The sequence below is a fragment of the Cylas formicarius genome, unplaced genomic scaffold (genome assembly GCF_029955315.1).
Source record: "Cylas formicarius isolate icCylForm1 unplaced genomic scaffold, icCylForm1.1 PGA_scaffold_8__14_contigs__length_24414737, whole genome shotgun sequence".
NCBI lineage: Eukaryota > Metazoa > Arthropoda > Insecta > Coleoptera > Brentidae > Cylas > Cylas formicarius.
Genome location: NW_026844361.1, coordinates 16,253,536 through 16,277,081, shown reverse-complemented (window position 1 = coordinate 16,277,081; position 23,546 = coordinate 16,253,536). Strand labels below are relative to the sequence as shown.

Here is a 23,546-nt window from a genome sequence, read left to right as displayed (position 1 = left end):
ATCAAGTGCGGTAAACGGCATTTGACTCACGAGTTTATTTGACACGAGCGGAGCGAGTGTTTAATAAACGAGTGACTTAAAACAGTTTACCGAACGTGTTGCACGCATACTTTTTCTACGACCGTAAGTTTTTGAGTACATTTTCGCAAAACAACACGAATACGTTCACTGACATGACTGTCAGAATTGACAAGATTCAAAGCGTGGTGAATCCGTGCCGTAAAATTCCGGAAATTCCCGAAGTGGCTCGGATTCGTGGGAAACGAAACTGACGTGGTAAAGTGACGCTTCCCGCACGCTAGATCAGTGTGCAATTAGGTATTTTACAGACGGGAGTAGAAAAAATGTGTTAACCATGTGAAGTGGAAAATAATTATAATAAAAATCTTGGGGCAAAGTAAAGTAATTGATTATATATATCCTTACTTATTATTAACATAATTAATATTGTATCAATGTATCAATAAGATTTACCTTTAAAAATAGTAAAAATATATCACCATTTATTTCTAAGAAGCATAAATTAATGCAATGATTTTACAAAGTACCAGTGGATGTAGGCAGAAAAAATGAGAAATAATTTAATTTAATTTAAAATTAATTTAAAGAAATCAAACCCCATTATGACCAGTCGTTCTTGGTTCTTTATAAAAAATAACTAACCATCGTGTAACTGAGTCTATATAAAATAAAACATTTGTAAAATAACAATTTATTGTTAAAATATACATTTGTAACAAAACTTACAATAAATATTGAGCCTCGACTATAGCACAAAAACATCCTCGGCTAAATATCACATTCACAAAAAATACCCTACACACCATCCAACTTGAACCCTGTACAAACCACCGAGCGAACCACTATACCATCATTCTGAGTAACATCCACGCGAGCCTCAACAGAAGAAGAAACACCAAAGCTTTAGTCACTTGGTGAGCTGCGTACAATCTGAATCGAAAATTTAAGGTTATAAAATCAATTTCGCTTTGGGCTTCGATATCTTACCGCGACCATCTCTTTCTCGCCTGAGGCAGAGTGTCCATTGGGTCCTTCAAAAGGTAGACTCTCACACCTCTGAGATAGGACAAATAGAACTCGTTCCAGTCCAGCTTCCTCAGGTCGCAGAAAAACAAGTCCTGATCCTCGCCCGACATTTTGCTTATCAGCTGGTGCACCCTCGCCGACTGGATCTTCCAGCTCCTCGTCGCAAAATACGAGATCACGTCCGAGAACTTGTGGATCTTCTTGTAGACTTTGGACATCTGAGGCGTCTTTCCCATGCAGAACATCACCACGTCCGCTACGATGGCGGGCATGGTGTGGAAGAGAAAAGTGGCCACCAAGTAGTGGTAGTAGTTTTTGTAGAGGCCGAAGAAATAGTACCATATGGCTTTGCTGGTGGGGGTTTTCAATCCAGACTTTTGCGATAGATACATGAACGTACCCCAGTCGATAGGATTGTCGTTGCTTGATTCGTAGTTATACACTGGGATTTCGAACGAAGACTTTTGCTGAAGTGCTGAAGATGAAATATAATATAAGGTCCTTATATTATGGCACCGCTTGGTGGTGTTACCAACCTTTCTGATACATATCTCCCACCTCCCAGGCACTCGCGATCAGAGAATTGACGCACATATCAACTGGAACTAGGTTCGCGTTAGCGTGAGGATCGCAATGCAGCGTCCTCAGTACCCCTGTGCCGGCTCCGGCGCAAACTCCGGTCGGTCCATAGAGATTGCTGATCCACGCCTCAATTGGCTCTTTGTAGGTGGACACAACTGGAAAATAGTATAATTAACAATGGATTCTAGCAATGGGGGTTGCCTGCGTACCGATAGCTGGTCTAAAAATTCCCACGGGCAGATTTTGTCCGGTTTTACTTATCACGTTTTCGGAAATTTGTTTGGTGAACGTATAAGTATTGGGGTATTTGCCTAGCAGTCTGAAAATGAGAACATAATGCCATATTACACCTAGTGATGTAAACCATTAAAAGGCCAGTAATATCGGATAGAATAGTTGCGTATTTGAAGCTATCCAAATTGAATAAAGAACTTGAACATTTTTTTCTTATTTCTTTAATACATTTGTTTATGTATGGAAATAACGCGTACCAAATAACAAAACTCAAAATTTAAGTTGCAATAAGTAATTCAAGTGGTGACACCTGGCTATTCCTTTTAAACGACACTAAATGATCGTGACGTCATACCGCTGCTTTCCGATCGATACGGCGACATGTTCTAGTGTTATACACAGATATACCATGGAAAAGTGGCTATTTGATGTACAAGGTTCTTATTTATATTTTGACACCCACCTACAGAGCTTATTACAGGGGAAAGGCTAAATCTTTTTATACAAATTTAATTAAAATTAGAAATTAAAAAAAACGTCGTATTCAAGACGTTTTTGGAAAATATATAGTTTGTCGGTTTTGGTTTAGCCTTTTTTGAAATAACTAGAGTTTATTATTCAAAAATAGAATTTAATAATTGACATCATTACTGTCTTGAAAAACAATACATTGTGTACAAGTTTTGATGACTCTCTAATAGAGATGAATAGTGTTACGACGACGAATTGTAAATTCTAGAAGCGCAAGATAACATTAAAATTTAAATTCATTTAAAAAACGAAAATGTATGGCAAGTTCGACGTGCATATCACCAGCGTTTTCCATCTTAGGCGTTCAAGGAATACGAGAAAGAATATTCTTTGTCGATTTAAAAGTGTTAAGAGAAAAACAAGAACTGTGGTTGGATGTTGCTTTATTATGAAGGTAAATTTTATAAGAAAAAGGTTTGTTTTACTTTCATCCAGATTCCATTTATAAATATGTATTAGATGAGTTTTGGGTAGGAAGGCATAACACTCTTAGATGTCCGCCGAATAGTCCTGATTAAATTCTACTTGACCCATTCTTATAGAGTTACTTAAAGAATAAAATATAGGTATTACGATAGACCAAAAAATAAACATATTTTATTAAATTCTACTAAACTAAATACCGACAAGCCATATATTTTTTATCGTGTTAAAAGGACTTTAATTAAGGCACGTTAATTAGAAATATACGGGGTGTTTCAATTTAAAAAACTATTATTTTTTTATATACTTGCGGCGCTCTTTTACATTTTTTTGGTATGTTCAGAAGACAACAAAGAAAAAATCGTGCAACTTTTGTATAAAAAAATTTTATCTATCGCCTTTAACAACTCTGTAAGTAAATGATAACCCTGTGCCTACTCATAAATGTGATAACTGAGACGGTTTTGATCTTATGGTTGTTGTCGACCAGAAAAAGATGTATCATATTAAATTTAATTGCAAACTTCAAGCTTTATTTATTTATGTATTTAAATCAAAGATGCATCCAAAACTAAAGTTAAATAGAAAAAAGCAACCAGAAATAAAATATACTTAAATGCTAAATAACAAAATTGAATAAAATATAAATAAATAAAACTTAAATAATATGTTATTGTTTTTTTTTCTTTAAATTCTTCCTCGTATGAAATAGATTTTTTAATTTTTTCCAATGAAATTTTAGGTGTTTCTATTTATAAGCGTTTATTATTTTTATATTTTATTTTAGTTATATTTTATTATATTTTCTATTAAAATTTTGTCGGTGTCTATTCAAAACAATTGTGAATTTGGCGTGTCACGTTTAAAAAAAATCTAAAAATCATTTTCCTTTTTTGGCGAGGTATTTCAAATTAAAATAAAAATATACGAGGTGTGTTCCAAAAGTAAGATGACTTTTGTAATTGGGAGGGCTATGTAGATTCGATCTTCGATATATTTTTTTGTTACGTTACAAGTTTACTTTGTGAGACAGAAGCGTTAGACGTGGTTTGTGTGTTCGACAATTTTCTACTGTCAAAAACGGAATAATACAGTGCTGCAAAACACATGTTAACAACGCATATGGTCACTACTTCACCGTCACTAAAGCCCAGTCTTCAAAATGGAAGAACCCAGAATCACCAGTGATTTCTTTGATTATCGTGACGTAGTACATCAAGAGTTCTTACCACAAGGTCCTACGTTCAATAAAGAGTATAAACTTATTAGCCGTTTAAGAAAAGCAGTATTTTTTGAATCACTTTAATGCACTTGCTCACTCATCAATGCTTGTGTCTAACTTTTTGCCCAAAAACAACACCACAATCATGCCTCAGCCACCATATTCACCGGATATGGCGCGCTGCGTCTTTTTCCTGTTCCCAAAACTTAAGAAACTCATGAAACGTTTGAAACGACTGAGGAGATAACGAAACAATTGCTGGAAGAAGTCATGACTATTCCAGAAAGTGCTTAGAAAAAACGCTTTCACAAGTGTATTATATCTTTGAAGGGGACAACATTAATTTTGATAAATAAATAAATACTTTTTGATAAAACTTAAAAGTCACCTTACTTCTTGGACACACTTCGTATATCTATTTCAAAATGTATGTGCGGAACAGCTACTCTGCAAATGAGGACACATTTGTTAAAAATTTCCATTCAATTCTTAAAACTCTAAGATCATTTTAATAAAGTCATTGATAAAATACAAAAAAGACACAATAAAATAGTAAAATAAAACTAATAGAAGACGAAAAAATGAATTATATCTTTCTAGATAAATGCCATTTATGTGATAAACGTTCAAGTTAATGTTTTAAATGCATCTGTAAAAATCGTTTCTTTAAAAAATTATCAAAAGATTTTTTTTAATTTAAATTTAAATTTTAGACACTCGCTAAACTTACGCATTGGTGACGTCATTTAGGACATTGTCCGGTAAATTTTCAGCCATTAGTATAAGTTTGTCACCGTCTATGGGAGACTGGTAGATTTTTTCCTCTATCGTAAGTTCCGGACAGTTTGCGTACAGGGTCGACACGTACATGAACGCCTTTAGGTTAACCATCTCTTTCGACAGCTTCAAGAGATCCCTGACGCTTCTGACGTTGATCGCTGCAGCAGTTTTCAGCTTCTCATCGAAGCGAACTGTTGCTGCGACGTGGAATATTACAGATATCTGTAACAAACCTTTGTTGTGCTTTCGAAATGCTGCCGCTTTAGACTTGAAGGCTGGACGTACCGCTATGCGCGCCCATTTCGGGTGATAGTATTTAACACATCGCAATTGAATTCAAAGTGTTTGTTAACCGAGCATTAATGAATTTGTATAAGGATATACGCCACATTAAATGTGCACCATTAAGTAACGAATAAGGTTGATGGGATCGTTCCATTGGTATCCTCTGTTTCAATACACCATTTCTAAGGGCTTTTATTTATTAGGGTTAGAGTGTTTATTTATACTCAATACGAGAGATTGTAAGACAATAACTGTTACCAAAATCTTTAAAAATATATATATATATAAAATAAAATCGACGGTTGTAGAAATCGTTATGTGAATCAAATAGTTTCCTTTGTAGAAAAATTCCTGTTTAGTAAGTGTGGTGTGAAAGCAAAATCATGGCCCGAACTTTCAGCAGCCATGTCATCAACTCTGGATATTATATACTACTGGCTCTATCAAAATAAACTGGCACTCAAAATAGTCTGTTTTTGTCTCTTTTGGAAACTATAGAGACTCTGTTCCACAGGATATTGAAATCAAGATTAATGGTGTGAGTCTGAAAAGAGCTACCAGTAGTAAATATATAGGAATAACTTACGACTATAATATAAAATGGGATGTTCACGTGGCTAACACAGTAAAAAAAACAAATACAAATTAAAAAATCTGAATGTTGACAAAAAAGTACTTAAAAAAATTTAAAGGAAACATTAGAAGTGTTAGAATCTAATAAATAAAATGTAAAAATAAAATTCAAAATATCTAAAAGTTTTTTTCTCACCAATATTAAGTAGTTGTAAGTTATAGTAAGTAGTTGTTGATGTAAGTTATGTTAGGGCCAACCTATGTACGGGCAGTATTTTCCCCCTATAGGACCTTTACTATAAAAATATTTTTTATGTAAAAGGAATTTTTGGCAATAAATATTATTATTCTTATTATTATTATTATTATTTCTAATTGTTAATACAGGTTGTCAAACTGAAGAAATAGACGAACATTATTGTTAAATAAAACCAAATTTTTACAATCTTAATGTTTTTGGCTTTCACAATATTGGCATTTTCAAACTACCATGTATCCATCTACAGGGTGTTTTATAATTGAATGTCTATATTTAAGGAGAAGATTTTTGGGTCCATTTTAAAACAAAACTTTATATGTAAATATGTCCTAAACTAATAACATTCTAAATATTTTAATGAAATTTCGCACATATGCAATATGTATCAAGAGGCATTATTTAGAGGACCACATGTTTTTTCAAATACGCCAGTGGCGGAGGTACGAAATTTTACCAGTCCCTTTTGACAGACATTGATGTTACGCCACTGATTTCTCATAAAATAAAAATTATTCTTACAATCCGATCATTTCTAAAAAAAAATTAATTTCTTGATTTTTGCTCTGCATTTTGTCAAACGAAAACCCTATATCGGATTGAAAAAAATTAAAAAATTAAATTTCATTTTATTTATTTATTTATCAACGGGCCAACCGCCCAATATAAAATAAGATTCACATAAACAAAATAGTAAAAAACAAAATAAAATAAAAAAAACAAAACAAAAATAAAACAGACAGATAAAGACCCAACCCTAGTATGACAAATATTGGATTCCCAAAATATTAATATTAATACAGAAGTCGATAGAACAGTAAGAACACATATAACAGTGGCAAGACATCAACACGTTATTATACAATGCTATGCAGTTTCACTGACACTCTTTTAGTTCTTAAATATTTTTGCACTCTGGAGGCAGTCCAGTAGTCAAGTTCGTCCGAAAGGGGATTTGCTGGTGCGGCTGATCTAGTAAGAAAAGAAGTCTGCCGATAGTTAGTACAATGGAACTCTACCTAGAAGGAGTGATTTATTCTGCTCTTGCTGCGGTGAGGGGGAGGGGGGGGGAACGATAAGCCCCAATCTTACATAACACCTCAGGTCCATGAGAATTTGACTGCAGTCGATTATAAAAAATAGTGGGATTCTTTGGAAGTCCTTGGTGCTCCTTAAATGCTATATACTGCAGTACTCTTTTTACGGCTTGTCGGTGGACCTTATACGGTAACAGTAATCCAGGTGTAGACGCAGGGGGTAGCAGAACAGAAATCTAAAAGACGGAATACTCTGGAAATGAATGGGGTTTCTGCTCCGGTTGAAGTTCGTTAGTTTCATTTATTAATATTCAGTCCATTCCATTAAAATCGCAACATAGCGATAGGTGATGTAAATCGGAGTTTTATACAGCATTTTGGACTTTCATGTAGAATTTTTGGTCGTCAGCAAATAATAGGAAAAATGCAAGATGTTAACATGAGACAACATCATTCACGTTGATATTGAAAAGTAGGAGTCTCAGGTGTGATCCCTGCGGAACACCAAAAGGCACTTTAATTTCGGTAGATTGGAAGCTCTGGACACGCACAATCTGCACTCTCTTAGTAAGGTACGATGTTAACCATTCCAAAAGTTCCCTGAATTAAAATGTTTCGCAATTTTTTGCACCCAAGTTCATTGATTCAAAATATCTATAAAATGTACTAAATCACATTGCAGGCAAAAGAAGAGTGGTGCGTGATAAAAGTCTATTAGCACTATCCGCCTCTACTATTAAAATTCCGCCATCTTGTGAGAACACTAGGTCCAGAGGGTTGTTGTTAACGTTCCTGACTGTGTTTTTCTGGAAGAGGAGCATAGGTAAGATAGTAGATTAGTGGATTCGATCTCGCTATGCGTGCTTCCCGCCAGAGGGATTGCAACTGATGATAATTCGTCCTTGGACCACCAACTGTTGGGCAGGTTGAAATCGCCTAGAACTCACAACTTATGACTGGGTTATTCTTCAACCAGTCTTTCCAGGTTCTCTCCAAATTCTGCATGTTTCTCAAAGGAACACCTCGGTGGGAAGTAGGCTGTAGCCAGTATAATTTTGTTGCTGTTCTGATTGATTTCAATAAATAAATGTTCAATGATTTTCGAAGCAGGTAAAACTTCACTCAGATCTATCTTTGCGGTATATATTCTAGTTAAAAATCTGTAGTTCTGCATTGTTTATATCATTAGTTAGTCAAGTTTCATTGAGCACTTAAATGTAATACTGGGAGTAAGACACATTCTCAAAGAGAAGCTGAAGCAGTGGCGTACCGTCAATATCTGCCAAACTAGACAGGTGAAATTCCGTACTCCCCCTACAGGTGTATTTAAAAAAAAATGTAGTACACTAAATAATGCCTCTTGTATGAAAAATTTCATTAAAATATCTAAAAGATATAAAATAATATATTTTCCAAAACTTTACGACCTAAAGTTAAGACATAAGTTCATACAAAAATTTCTTTTAAAAATGTACCCGAAAATCGCCTCTCGAATTATTGACATTCGATTAGAAAACTCCCTATATATTTTTGAATATTAAGATATCTCCAATGAATGTTTATATAACACTGTAACTGTAAATGGAAGCTTTCCGAATGTTTTGCCAACGTGACAAACTATTTCTTCTATAACGTTTTAATTCGAACACCCTGTATCCAACTACTTTATAGCGTTCCCTTATAGTCCCTCTATCCCTTTTGTCGAGATGGGTTTCCCTATACCTGCCCACTCAATTTTTTCCTTAATATTCAATCGTAAACAAAAATCCATTAACCTATCGTTATTTAGTGAGTCGTGAATATATAATAACGCGGAACATTTAGATTTTAAATTTAAATTAGGGATTTACGTTGCTTGCTTAAAACTTTTCCGGTACACAAAAATTGGAAATTTGACTATTTGCCAAAAGTAACGCGAGAAAGGACGAATATATATTACACGTCTGTTTTAAAATGTTACACTTATTTTTATATTTATATTTGTACTTTTGCATTGTAGCAACTAACACGTGCGAAAGAATAAGTTAATTGTGGCGAATACTGATAACCGCTTCTCTCATTGGAATAGGCAGAAGAAAGTAACAAAAAGAAAGCAAACATAAAAAATTTTGTGTATATTAAAATGATATTTTAAATCTGAATAATAAAATGGCAGTTTTCAAGCTAGTTTTTTTCGCCATGGTTTTTAAAATGATTTGAGAAAACTGGAATCGACAAGTAATTCGATAGTGGGACGCACCTCATCTACGAGCAGTCTTTTATCCTGCATGTCCAACCCCAACTCAGGCAAGGCGCAGTCGCCTTCGATGCCGATGACCTTGTGCCTAAATTTCGGACATTCTTTCTTGAGTCTGCTGAAGAGGACATCGTCGAACAACTCGTCCAACCTTTCTTCCATGCATTTGCCCTTTTTGCTTCTTATGACCAGGTAGAGGCTCGATACCGTAGGACACGACCTCAGCAGCTTCTCCACGAGGGTCTTGCCCAGGAATCCGGTGGATCCTGTGACGAGCACGTTTACGCCAGTATAGAACTTCTGGATGGGGGTGAGCTTCGTATCAATCGATTCGACGTAGTTCTTGTAGTTGTTTTCCTCTACTATCGTACAAAACTCTGGAAAAACAAATATTCAGACACCCTGTATATTATTCATAGTAATTAATAATTTGAAACTTCAAATTATACATGCCAGAGCAGTAACAGTGGACACTTCGAAGAGAAGATGGCGTTGAAGCCAACTAAGCTTAGAAAATTAACATTAACGGCTCAACAGGAATTAGAGGAGCGTGATAAGAAGGGACGAGAAATGCTAGGAAAAAAAATTAATGACCACATATCGTCCGGTCATTAATTTACGCCCCATTTGTTTTTTAAATGAACTAGGAGATAGAATAAAATCGTTTTTGTTATATTTATTAATAGTAAAATTGGACATTGTGACTTAATTATAGTATAAATGGGACTTGTATGTATAAGACAGAATGTAATATAAATGAATAAATAAAAATAAAATAGTAAATAAATAATATTATACCATACGTTTGGTTACCTCGAGCATAAATACCATGGCCACAGACAGACAGCTGCTCGTTAGCAATTTTTAAAAGGCCAGAATTTATCACATTATTAACAATGGAAGAAGAGAGAGAGCGTATCTACCATATGGAGAATTTTGTTTATAGAGTCTGAGGTTTTTTTTTATTAAAACCACAATAGAATAAGACATACTTTTTTGAGCTGCCTGGAATTAATATTTTTTTGGAAGTCTCGTATACAGCTCAAAAAATTTAATATCTATTCAAAAATCTAAATATTTCATGTTTTCTTGTCAAATTAAAATGGAAGAAGAAGAATGAACCCACCTTTGAAAATATATCATAGTTTTCGGATTTGATCAAAATTTGTAAGTGACGCTTTTATATTTTGTCAAAAATAAAGGAATGCTATTGAAAATTATTCGAAAACTCCGTAGCTGTTTAACTGCCGAACTACAAGTCCATTGTTATGTTTTAAATGGGCTTTTTGTAAATTGAAAAGGGTTTTTTACAGAAATTACCTCAGAAATTGTTCGCTAAAACATTTCAATTAAAGCATTTAGCGTTTAAAGCGAATGTTGTGGTCAAATGAAACATCACATGCTTCAAAAATAACAATCGTTTATTCTATTATCGGATCTACTTTTACGTAATGAAACGTTCAAATTAATTTCATTAAAATTTAAAACAATGCAAAAGCAATATTTAAACGTCTCGTAAAAAGTGCATAAATAATTCATATCGATAGTTCATTAAATACAACTTTTCATTCCACAAATCAATGGTTGAAACTTGCTACTTCTTTGTTGTTGTTCATGATCCTACTTACATGTTTATAATATGAATTAACTGTGTTCGTTTCTTCGTTCGTCCTTCTAATTTCCAATTTAGGAAAACAGATTCAAGACACAAAAATGTGTAACCCTAGTAACCCTACTGCTGATTTTGAAACTGCATTTTCAAATTAGGATTTACATCGAATCTCGCGTAACTTTATATGATGTATATAAATATATATTACACACCGGAATATTAATACTTAGAAACAAATATTCGATGCAACTTTCATAACTCTAGTGTGATATGGACTGCCGAATATCAAAAGTATGGAAACAGAATTGAAAGCATTCAAAAAAAGTTTATTTTTTTCATGAACTTTAGATATAATCACAATCTAATAGGCGTATCGTATGAATCAATTCTTATTGTTAATAACAGAGTAGACTGTCCAAAACTGTTGGAAAAATTATCCTTTAAGCAACTCACCAATATCTCTTTTGCAAAAGAAATTCTAACAGTTACTTTTTTAACATCGCTATTTTTGCTTGGTCACCCAACTCATTTAGGAATCAAGTAATTAGGAGTGTTTGGTTCGTACTAAATAAAATTTATTTCTACATTCTTTCTTGTTTTCTTTTTTTTTTGAGTCTAGAAATAGTTTTGTTTACCCTTCTGAATTATCATTGTTAAAATAAATAAACTCAACCTATTTCTATCTGAAATTAAATTACACATAAGATTAATGTGATTTTTGACAACCCCCGTATGGTCAAACATTTTAATGTCTGGGTTTTATTCCCCGCAGAAAGTTCAAACACCCGGTCTCGCTAAAAATCCCGAATTACCATGGGAACAGTTAACAGAAGATGACCCGGTGTTTTTTTCAAATGTACTTTGAATACCGAATGCCTAATTGAAACATAAATAAATGGTGCCCAAAAAAACAGCGTCATTGTTTCGCAAGACAGAGCGACACCCATTTGCATGTTTGATGCATATTCACGCTTTCGATCACTGTGATTAAAATATTCATCAATTTCGATCCAAAATTACAAAGGAGTTCTGGACTAGACGCCACCTCTTTTTGAAATTTTAAAAATTATTTATTAAATAGTTGAGCGTTGACAATTACCAGTTATTTTAATCATAATATAATATAATATATAATATTGTGCCCAACGACTACGTAAAATAGGAGTTTGCCACTCTGGTGTCACAAGCGTCACCACATGGTATGCGCATAAAAATCGCACACTCTAAAATTGTTTAGAATTAAACAGAGTGCGTCAGTATGAAGCAAAAAACTATGATTTTTTTAAACTTTAAACTTTGTATTTCGTTTTATTGTTAAATTGAATTTAGTTTAGTTTAGGTTTTTGAATTATTTGAATTGAACGGAAAATTTTTGATTTGATTTGATTTTGATTTCAGAAATGAGACTGTTGATATTTGGTAGAAATAAGAACTACTGGGTGTTTTCGATATTCAAAGTAACAAATCTCTTGTATTTTATGTAGCACAGCCCTTTTTATGATTGGGCCAAATTCACTTATCATTTGCAAGGCTCGTGATAACTTACTGTGTCAACAATAATAAGAAATTGTCACCGACAGTGAGAAGAACACTGAAGGACAATAACCTGACCCCAAAAACACGGGATCATCTGAATTGGACATTGGACGAATGGGGCTCTGGTCTGTTTTCTTACAAGACAAGAATAGGCCTTTTTGGTAGAGACCGACGAAAAAAAGTATACCGAAGATCAGGAGAGCGATTTGCAGAATGCTGCATTGGAGTTGGTTCTAAATATGTGTCTCTCTTTGAAGACAAAATTTCCCGATGACTATTACGGTATTTGACATATCTGGCAAAAATGGTGGTTTTTTAAATATTGAATGTGGCACAATAATAGTATATTGACGTGCCATTTAGAAATAAATGATTTTTTTAATATGAAAATCGAAGAGTTTGGATTATTGTGTATTGAATGGCGAATATTTCATTGCCAAGCACGTATGTTTTATTACTACAAAATATCAATAATGTCATGTCTTAAATGTAATCATTTCAAAACTACCAAATTTATACCAGATATTATTTAAAAAGAGGTTCATAATAACACGCATAATCCCAAAAAAAATCAAATCCATGTTATATTCATATCTCTTTGTTGTAAAATTTGATATTAATCTTCTTTAATTCATTTAATACATTTTTATTTTTAAAAGCGTGTAGATTCACCTTTCTTTACGTCTATAATTTAACATCATATGCGGAAACATTTATAAGTTGTGGAAGTTTCCGCTTTCGTGTGTGACGCGTCATAAGCGAATGAATCTCGTGCTTAAAAGTCTAACACACATCTTGACAGATGCACGATTACGGCGATTTGCCACTATCGATCCGAATAAACAAACTTATTAGAAATTGTCCGGTAATAACAAAGTATTAAGCGAAATACGCTAATTTTACGCACAATTTAGCGGCTGTTTACGTTCTAAGAATAGAGGCAGTTGTAGGCACAAACTACAGGGTGTTTCAAAACAACTGCGAAAAACTTAAGGGGGTTTGAGATAAAGGGTAATTCGTTATATCGTTATGCAGATATGGAGCGATCAATAATATTGATTTTATTTTATTTTTCATGTCCTTTTGGGCCTACCACGTTTTCTACATCATCATCCATTCTTTGAACGTGGCCGTACCATATTAGTTGTTTTCTTTCAAAATCGGTACTTCTATCTATCCTATTCGTTGTTTAATTTCTTCATTGCGGAACCTGTCGCTTCTAGAAATTCTCAGTGTTCTTGTAAAGGCTTCTATTTCTACCGCTTCAAGTCTCCTTCGATTTTCCTCCGTGATACTCCACGTTTCTGGGCAGTATACTAGACTGCTTTTTACCAGTGTCTCATATATATTGATTTTCCGTTTACCTATCTTTATTCGAGATGTGGGTTCTTCATACAGGTTTTTTAGAGCTTTAAGGGTAAAGTTAATGTTGGTTTCTTGTAATACTCGAAACAATCTGTTGACGGCGACAGTATGATGTGCTTTATGGAGGTCAATAAACATGATGTGTGTTTCCTGATTGGTTGTAGTTTCACTGTTATGAAAATACGTTTTCTGCATTTTTTTAATGCGTGAGGAAAGTGAATCGCATCGCTAAATTAACCCTTAACTATACTGGGGTCAAGGCTGACCGCGCAAGCGCAATAAATTTTATAAAAATCCCTTACACTTCGCTTCTGTAGGGTGCACAGTTGTGGTAATACTTCGAGTTGGGGGTCAACACTGACACCAGTTACGTTAGATCTGATCAAATATGGAGCCCAAATTTTTAACTGATAAAGAGCTTGAAGCCATTCTTATGAACGATAGTGATCTAGAAGGTCCAAGAGTATCTGGAGATTTCGAAGACTCAGATAGCAATCTGTCTAATGCGATCACACAGACCACGACACTGAATCCGAACAAGGATTGTCAGATGGAGATAATATTCAAAATGACTGAAATAATTCCCTATCTGGCGACGAATGCAATGAAGATAACTTCTCAATAGATATAAGTATGGTAATCCCCCAAAGCGTGATCGTCGAACTCCGGCGCATAATAATGGATGTTTTTTTTCGATGTGTAGAACTTTAAGTTGGCATTACTGTTCAAGATGGCGACCGATTTAACAGCTGTCAAGTGATTTATTCTCAGCGAAATACAAAAGATAATAAGAAAAGTACTAGGAATAGCAGAACGAAGTCAACGAGACGCCACTGATTTGCAACCTCCTCTTCAAAAAAGAATGGGATGCTCTCTATGATCACGATCAAAAGGTAGAAAGTCTCCAATGACGTGTTCAAAACCCGTTTGCCAGCAACATTCTGAACAGAGATTTGTCTGTATCGCCTGCACTACAGCCTTGGAAATGTGAGAGAGAACGTCACTGTCATTTGTTTTATTAACCTTCTAATAACGTTTTTTCTTTATTACAGCTGGTCTGATGAAGACTAAACAACCAATATTATGTCGATTTGGAAGAATGAAAATGTTAAATTGGGTTTTAGTGCCAATTTTGCGGAAGCCTGTAAATATTTTGTTTATTTTCTTGTATTTCAATAATGTTTTTTATTTTTTTACTAAATAAATACTTTGTTATTTTGTACGGTATTATAACAGTTTTTTCAATATTATGGTACCTTATTTATTTAAAAAAACATATTTCGCCTTTTAATTTCCTCGTAGATCAATTGGAAATTGTGGTCACCAGCGCTCCCGTAATACTAGTTACGTTAATTTTGATAGACAGGTTTATTAGAAACATTTTTGTCTTCATAAAACCGAGTGGCCAAATAAAAAAATATGTTATTAATAAAAAATAATTCAGTTGGATGCTGTCCAATAGTTATAATTGGTACTTTGTACAAATATTTATTGATTAAATTCTAAACAATCCAATTTTTAAAATAATCTATCAATAAATATTTCTAAAAATCATTGATCTATTCACGAGTAAACTATGAATAAATTGTCTCCTTTAAAGACATTTTATTTAAACTTCCTATATTATATTATATTATTATTATATTATTGAAAATGCCTGCCTATGCACCATTGATTCTATAATAGGCTGCAGTGCAAGACCCAATTGTTGGGGTAGTGCAGATAAAATCTTTTTTATATCTCCGGATACAATATAATCCGAAGGATTATCAGTTTGAAATCTCTTGGTGAAAGAGCTTGTACCCTCTTTTAAGTTCTTTTAATATCCTTTAAAAAAAGTAAAGAAAATAAACTACAGAATTACATAAGACAGACAACCGACAATACTACTGACCAGAATGGTAGAATTATCATGGAAGAGGAATAAAAGTTAAGAACATGGAAGCAAAACATAACAGAACTTTTCAAGATGATAATCTAACAGGTCTGTATAACACCATATACAAGACAGGTGCGGTTGATAACAATGTTAATCCCTATTGGAAAAAAATATAATGCAAGACAATTTAATGACTTCCGAACAATCAGTCTCAAGGGTCACACATTAAAAATATTTCTGAAGCTGATACATAACAGGATATACAAAGAATTAGAATTAGAGGAGCACTCTTTGCCATGAACGTCCGACACGAACAACTGATAAGAATTCTTAGAGAAATGAATTTAGACACCAGAAATATAAAAACCATCATATATCTTCAGCAGAGGTGTGACACAGGGGTGCAATGAAACAATGAAACGAAAATTAGAAGATGAGACGAAGAGTACTGTAATTAACGGAGTCCTCATCAACCACATCAGATACGCGATAAGATTTACAGATACTTAAATGTAAAGAATAGAAAATTCATGATAATATCCAAAACAGCACAAAACAACCACCAAATTCTTATAAACAATCAATACATAAAAAAAGTTGACAGTTATAAATACTTAGGCACTGTTCTGTACAAATCAAAACCAGAATAGGACTGGCGAGAACAATGTTTATGAAAATGGACAGACTGTTTCATTGTAGCGACCTCAGCTTAGATCTAAAACTGTGGTTGGTGAGATGCTATGTGTTCTCGGTGCTCTGTTGTGGACTCTGAAGAAATTAGACATGAGAAAACTAATGGCATTCGAGATGTGGATATACCGCAGAATGCTAAGAGGAAAGTGGACCGATAGAGTGACGATCAAGGAAATCATGAGAAGAATAAGAAATGAGAAAGAAGTTATTATTGCAATAAAAAAACTGCTATACCTAGGACATGTCATGAAGGGACAGAAATACCATCTACTACAATTGATACTGCAAGGGAAACTTCATGGCAAAAGGAGTGTAGGAAAAAAAAGTCAAATTAGCTATTTCGGTCGGCGGTGTCGAAGAAGAAGAATATCCTTAAACCAGTTAATGCAATTTTCCTAGTACTTCTCTCAGGTTGCCTTTCAATAATATTTAGCACAACAACTTCTAATCCGAGCGTTCGAATTTCACGGTATCCTCCGGTATCAAAACTCCTTTTTCAGAAACCTGCAGATTTATGTAAACTTTGATGAATCTTGGCAAATAAGCTTTGATAAGAAGGTCTACGATAAGGATGGATTTGTGTATAAAGGCGACAAACTTCCAAGGAAGTTCCATTTGCAAGTCCGCATATAAAACGCATCTTCACCGTTATTAACTTAAAACTTTTATTATTAAACAATGAAACAATTAAATAATATAATTTTATTATCTGAACGATGTCGAATGAAGCATTAAGAAGAAACGCCTCGAGGAGTAACAGCAGTCATATACTTTTTTTATGTCCTTTCTATTTTCGTTTTTAAGATAAAAAATAAAAACATCGTTTTTCCGCCACATCTCCCTAAAATAACTCAACTGTCAAACGGCAGCACGAGCACGGCCTACTCTGGAAACCGATATAAATATACGCGACTCGACTACTTTGATTTTTCGCGATTTGACAATCGTCAGGATGTTTTGGGCAAACGGGGACCTTAAACAGGGTCAATATTTTAACGAGTTCAAGTGCGTTTCGCGTGTTGTAACAGAAATCGTGGCTCGCTTCGCATATTCAACGATTCCCTTACGTAATTGGATACACACTCGGCGGTTATTAATTAAAGTGGTACCCCTAAACTCGGGACCGGCAAACGATCATAGAAAATTGCGATACCTTTATCTAATACATTTACTCACGCATTTACCAAGAGTACTATAACAAGGGTACCACAGAACTAAAGTTCTCCCAAAGATATACCGTTTTTACAACCTTTTAGGGTTTTGAATTCGGAATGAGTTTAAGACCTGCACAAGAGCTGTGCTGTGCAGTTGTATTTAAAGAGTAGGGAAATTTTCTTTGATTAAACTGTTATATTCATTCGTATTAGTGTCCTTTTTTATAAATCTTCCTAAAACAGTCCCTACTTGAGGGAGCTCGATATCAAGTTGAATTTGCCCAGTAGATAGGTGGATCTCCTATATTAAAAATGTATTAGAACACTTAAACTGATTTCCAATTTAAATTACTCAAAAACATTTTCTTAGCTTTCGAAATTTTGGGGTTATTAGTATTTACCAACTTAGTGTTGAGTTGAGGTACTACATACATTTTATTACAATTTATTTCTCACCAAATAATAACATTATTCAATTTTTTTAGTCAGTTGCGATTTCCAGCGACGAAGATTGTGGTGCATGACGTAATAATCGTTGATGATGAACATCCGTCAAATTCAAATGGATCAAAGACTCGGACACATTTGCCGATTGCTGCGAAAACTATAATTTTAAATGTGTTTCTGTTTCTGAAATCGATATCCGGAGAAAGTGTCCGTCTTCCTCCACATCACAGAATTAATTAGAAGTGAAGTAGAAAAAATATCTTCTTCTAGTTGGAAAAAATGTGTAGAACATGTCATCGAAGAAGAAAATGTTTAATTATTAATGTGGGGGGCGAGTCCAATGACGATAGTGATTATTTTGATATAGAATGACGTTTTTTTATATAAATATTATTGTTGAATGAATTTTTCACTGCATGGACTAACAATAACAGAGGAATCTCACCGATGAAAGTCTACACAAATCCTATGTCCTAAAAACGGTATATCATTTGGCAAACCATATCACAAAATTTAGCTTTAGGTAGTTGAAAACAATTACAAAAAGTTCTAGTTCAACTCTTAGAACGTCATTGTGGAATTGCGAATCTATTTATTGAGGTTTCCAAAGAAAAAGCCAAGCGAGGTTTACCTGCAGTTAGACTTTCATACGATGTTAAATACAGGATTATATCCTAAAAACCGTATATCGTTCGGCGAACTCTACCAAGTTCCCGACAGTACCCATCGATCGATATTCCACGCCGATATTCGCGAGTGTAATATTTTACTTTAACAAACAAACAAAAAGTTACTTTTGCTCTTTTATTTGTTTGAATCTAGAATAAATTAGTTGCTTAGTAGGTTGCCAGTTCTTTTGCCTTCCTTTTTCTTATTTTGACCCCATCAACCGACAAATAAACAGAACGAAAAACAAACGAAATATAATTTTAAAATCCCAATTGCAACGTTTTAAGTGCAATGATTTTATATACGGATAATCATAAAGCAGATCAAATTATTTATCATTATGTGTTAATATACAGCTATTAAAATAGATTTGTACATTTCACAAACTAACCTGCTCTTTGGGCCATTTTCTTTCTAAACGCATGGATAAACTTTAAAATATAAAATTGTAATGCCTCCTTGAACATTGACTAATTAAATAAACGAAATACAAAACATTAGAAACGTTTGTGGCGATCCCTCAAAATGGAAATTGAGTTTAAATTTAAACATTCTCTGTATGAATGCAGCTCTTAGATTAAGATACAGAGATAGAGCTTTCTGCATTCGAGGAAACGATTCCAATATGTGTATCTATTAGGGTAGGTAAAATAAAAACGATTTTTTTTTGAATCTGCCACACAAAGAAAATACTTAGCAAGTATTAATATTAATGGGAATATTATCCATATTATAGTTTTGCATTTTCGATTTGCTCGATATATAATAATCATATCTTATTAACAATGTGGATTAAAAAATTTCAGATCAATCAAAAGAACATCAATTCGATTATTCAAATGGATTTGGGTGAATTGGTTATTCAAAAATCATTGAATTTGGTCAAAGTCTTTGACCTACCATATGATTTATTTGATGTTGACATTGCATTGTACTTGCACGAAATCAAATTAATTGGCATCTAATTTTCTTTAGAATTACTTTCCACGACCGGATTGAGAGATTGATACTTGGGGTATAACGTCTCTTATCTTTTTCTTTTTTTCTAAGGGTAAATCTATAGCAAACGGCTACAATTAATTAGTAACTAAATTTCTCGATTGAGATATTTAATATTAATTTATATTCGTTTATTCTACGCCTAACGTTTCTTATATTTACCTTTTTTTTTTTGTTAATTACAAATTAATAGCAAACAACTCAAGCGTAGATCTCAGGTCAACTTAGTCTTAGGTGTCTCACTGATATTAACAAGTGTTGTAAAATTTGCTATATTTTATTTATTTATTCCGAACCAGTTTCAAGACAGTCATCATTTTCTTACCAAACCAAAATTACCAAGCATTATTATTAGGGTAATTATAATAATTATGAATTTCATCATTAAATAAATACCTGACAGTATTACCATAATCTTTTGTGTCATGTATTAGTGATTGAAAAATTGATTCTTGATACAATGTTTCACGTTAATATAATGACCCTGAGACATTAGGACAATGCATAGGTATTTATAATATTTTGTAGTCTAAACAAAGAGAATAGTCTAAATAAGGCTCTATAAATAGAGCGACTTTTAAATGACATCATTTAATTTTAATGTGCTGTTTTATTTTACATTATTTCCTTGGCATTTTATATCTAAAAAATATCCTATTTAAGAAAAAGCACACTAAATAAATTAACTGATGGGCGGCGCAGCATCGTCGAAAGTATGTTATTTTCATTGTTATTGCTTTTAATGTGGGATCTCGCATTTCAATTTGATTTGATTACGGATTACAGATGAATCTTAATGGAACATTTACCGCGATTCTTATCTACAAATTAAAGGCAGTCACTTTTACGTTTCATTTTGGATTTACTTTTACCATGGTGTAAAAAATATACCAGGCGTACCACAACACATAAATGTAAAAGGAAGACTGGGTTAATAAATGAACACGAAATTAGTATAACTATTTGATAATTAAGTGTGATTTTCAACCCACTGTATACTTAACATCAAATTTTTATTAAGAGTCAAGAAGAATGCGAAATGGAAATAACTTGTTATTCCTATTTAACTCGCATTAAAATGTCACATAAAAAACTATAATTTGAAATTATAATAATTAATATTATCAATTAATTAGCTAACTATTATTATTAATTTAACATCTGCGCATTAATAACTTATTTTTAAATAATGTTGTTATAAAACTGTGTCGTTAATGAATATTTTTGTAATTTTTTTTTTCATTTATATCTTAAATTTAGTGCTGAGAGGTTATGAAATATAAGTTTTAATGGTAAAACCAAATAAAACTTTTATAAATAATTACCTACACCCACTTGCGGATCACCGCATCGGATAGATTTCTACTATATAATTAGTACGTTAGTTTATCGCCTCGTAATTATCAGTTTAAATTTCTGGGGTTTGCAATTAATACCTATTTATTTTTTTTTTAGATTCGCTAGCGGACTGGTCGATAATTTACCGCAATTGACACAGAATTTCAATTTTCGAGTTACCGCGTCATGTGCCTTGCTCTTTTTGTCGATATTTTCACAATAAATTGATGAACTGAAGTAATGAGACTTTCGTCACCGTCACCTTTTTTTGAATTACGGCGTGAATAGAAAAATGGGTTCTTGAAAACAACAGATTTGCTTATCTTCCTACCTCAATATTTATTTAATTATTATATTTTAATTTAATTAAGTATTTAATTATAATAATTATTTTTTTATTTTAAATTAATTTCAAATAGAGGGCGTTTTCTAATTCAGTGTCAGCACTCATTAGGTCCATTTTACTTGCGGAATTCATATGAAAGTATGTCCTAAAGGTTTTAAATCTCCAAATGCAGGGTGGCAAAGGTTTGAAAAATAAATTATTTTTAAATTACATCTGCCATGTCACTCTAGATATTTTATTGAAATTGGGTATACAGGTGCTATGAATTAAACATGTGCATTGGCGTTGATATGTCACATTTTAACTTGAGAAAATAAATAAGAGGCAGACATTTAAAACTTTTAAGGTGGTTTACAGAGTTTTAAAAATTATTTTATAACTAACAGGAATCAACAACCACAAAATAATGACTTTAACCATCAACAACTCACATGTACGGGGTGTTAAATCCTTAAGAGAGTAACAACATTTTTTATGATAATGCTATTTTCATTCTAGATTTTTCTCAGGTGTTTTATTTTTTCTCAAGTGTTTTACAAACATTTCTTAATTATTAAACAGCATTGGTTGGCTTCAAAGATTTTTTAAATTTGTATCAGTGGCGTCCGTACGGGATTAAAACTGAATAATTAGAAAGGAAAAATGTGCCAGCAATGCTATTTTTAGAAGCCTCATTTTTGGAGAAAATTTGTCCCATTAAATAGCAAAAAAAACTGTTCTTAAGTTAATTGAGGCTGCTCCTGATATTTCGTCCAAATTTGGTTGATTCCGCATTAAGATATATTTTTATGAAATTAATTTTCTACCTTCACTGGTAAAGTCCACGTAAGCATGATATTGAATATTGTGATACAAAAAATGTTAAAAGAGATTTTTCTTAAAGCATTGATACCCTCTCGCTCAGAAATTAAGATGTTTACAACGCAATAAATAAAATAAAACAAGTTAGTATCAACATATGCCGTAAATCTCTCAATTTTTGAGTGTTTGAAAAAAAAAACATTTTTTTATCAAAACGTTCTTACCATTCTAGCTATTTTTCTGAAGTGTTCTACACACATTTCTTAATTATTAAAGAGAGCTTTTTGACTTCGAAAAGTTTTTAAATTTGCACCAATGACGTCCGCATATTTTGGATGGAAAAAACATAACACCAATGCTATTTCTATATATTAAAATTATTTTTAGAAGTCTAATTTTTTGAGAATACTTGTTTTTCAAAATTTCATAATGTACGTTTTGATTGAAAAAATGCTAAAATATTTTTTCTTAAAAAACTAAAATGTTTACAAAATATGTTGGTGTTGACTTTTCCATTTACACCGATCGGAGCTTAATTAATATACACCCTGTATAAGGTTAAATCTTGATAAAAAATACACACTAGGAAAGCTTAAATTTCGATTTTTATTATTTATTCCACTTACAACAAAAAATAAGTCACCCTAAGTTACGTTTAAAATAAAATGCATTGGATAAGACGCGCGAAATATAAATACCTATATAACAAAAAAAAAAACGGTGGCAATAACGCCAGGAAAGTTCGTAAATAAAGACCCCAAAAGTCGCTTACCTCCGTGCGCCACCATTTCGAAAATAACACGGTCGAAAACGCACTGCCAATGCCAACTACGAAAAACAAACTCGCCAGAAATTCAAACAGCGCGCCCGTCGATGTTTTCAAACAAGTCACGATCACCCGCCGATCAAAGTCAAATAAATACCGAGCGGAACGCGTTAACTATTTTTTTCCAAGTTTCAATCTAGGGAGGCTAGGATTTCGACGTCTTGCGCGCTGTGCGGCACGGTCAGACTTTATAGGTACGTCGCGTGAGTTGGTGGGGACACGTTAGGGCAACCGAACCGAAGTGGAAGTATTTTCCGGTAGTTAAGGCAAAATATCCGTCGATTTGTTGTTGGAAATTTTTGAAATCTACTGGAAAGACATTAACGACCGACTAAATTGACGGGGAACGATCAAAATATCTTTTTAAATCCCGATGCCATGGAAAAAAGTGCGATTTGAGCTTAGGAATAAAGGTTTTAATACAATGCGTATTAAAGAAACGTCCTAATATTCAATGAAATCCTCGTTGAAAAAATTATATTATGAATATGAAGATTTTAATGCTCTGAATATGTTCCCGTCTATATTTTTCAATATATGTATTTTTTAAATGTCATAAATTTAGATTTTTTTAAATTCATTTTATGCGTTAACATCATAACCATATACATACATACAAAATAGGTTTGAGCGAGTTGTAAGATAAAGAAGGATAATGCCAAATGTGATGATTGA

The 23,546-nt window shown here is 33.1% G+C and overlaps 1 protein-coding gene across 1 annotated transcript; it reads right to left on the bottom strand.

Moving 5' to 3' along the window:
- Positions 1 to 696: 696 nt before the first annotated feature.
- LOC132706036 (fatty acyl-CoA reductase wat-like) lies at positions 697 to 23,042 on the bottom strand. The gene is made up of 7 exons (XM_060677092.1): positions 22,818 to 23,042; positions 9,210 to 9,583; positions 4,770 to 5,041; positions 1,839 to 1,948; positions 1,584 to 1,784; positions 1,009 to 1,522; positions 697 to 951 (listed from the first exon to the last, which is right to left on the bottom strand). The coding sequence occupies exons 1-7, from the start codon at positions 22,831 to 22,833 to the stop codon at positions 864 to 866; spliced, it is 1,575 nt and encodes a 524-aa protein (XP_060533075.1). The 5' UTR covers positions 22,834 to 23,042; the 3' UTR covers positions 697 to 863.
- Positions 23,043 to 23,546: the final 504 nt, after the last annotated feature.

Coding starts and splice junctions, on each gene's coding strand:
- LOC132706036 (XM_060677092.1), bottom strand. Junction 1,785..1,838: donor AATTTTTAGACCAGCTATCG/GTACGCAGGCAA, acceptor ACTATTTTCCAG/TTGTGTCCACCTACAAAGAG. Junction 952..1,008: donor GCGAGAAAGAGATGGTCGCG/GTAAGATATCGA, acceptor TTTTCGATTCAG/ATTGTACGCAGCTCACCAAG.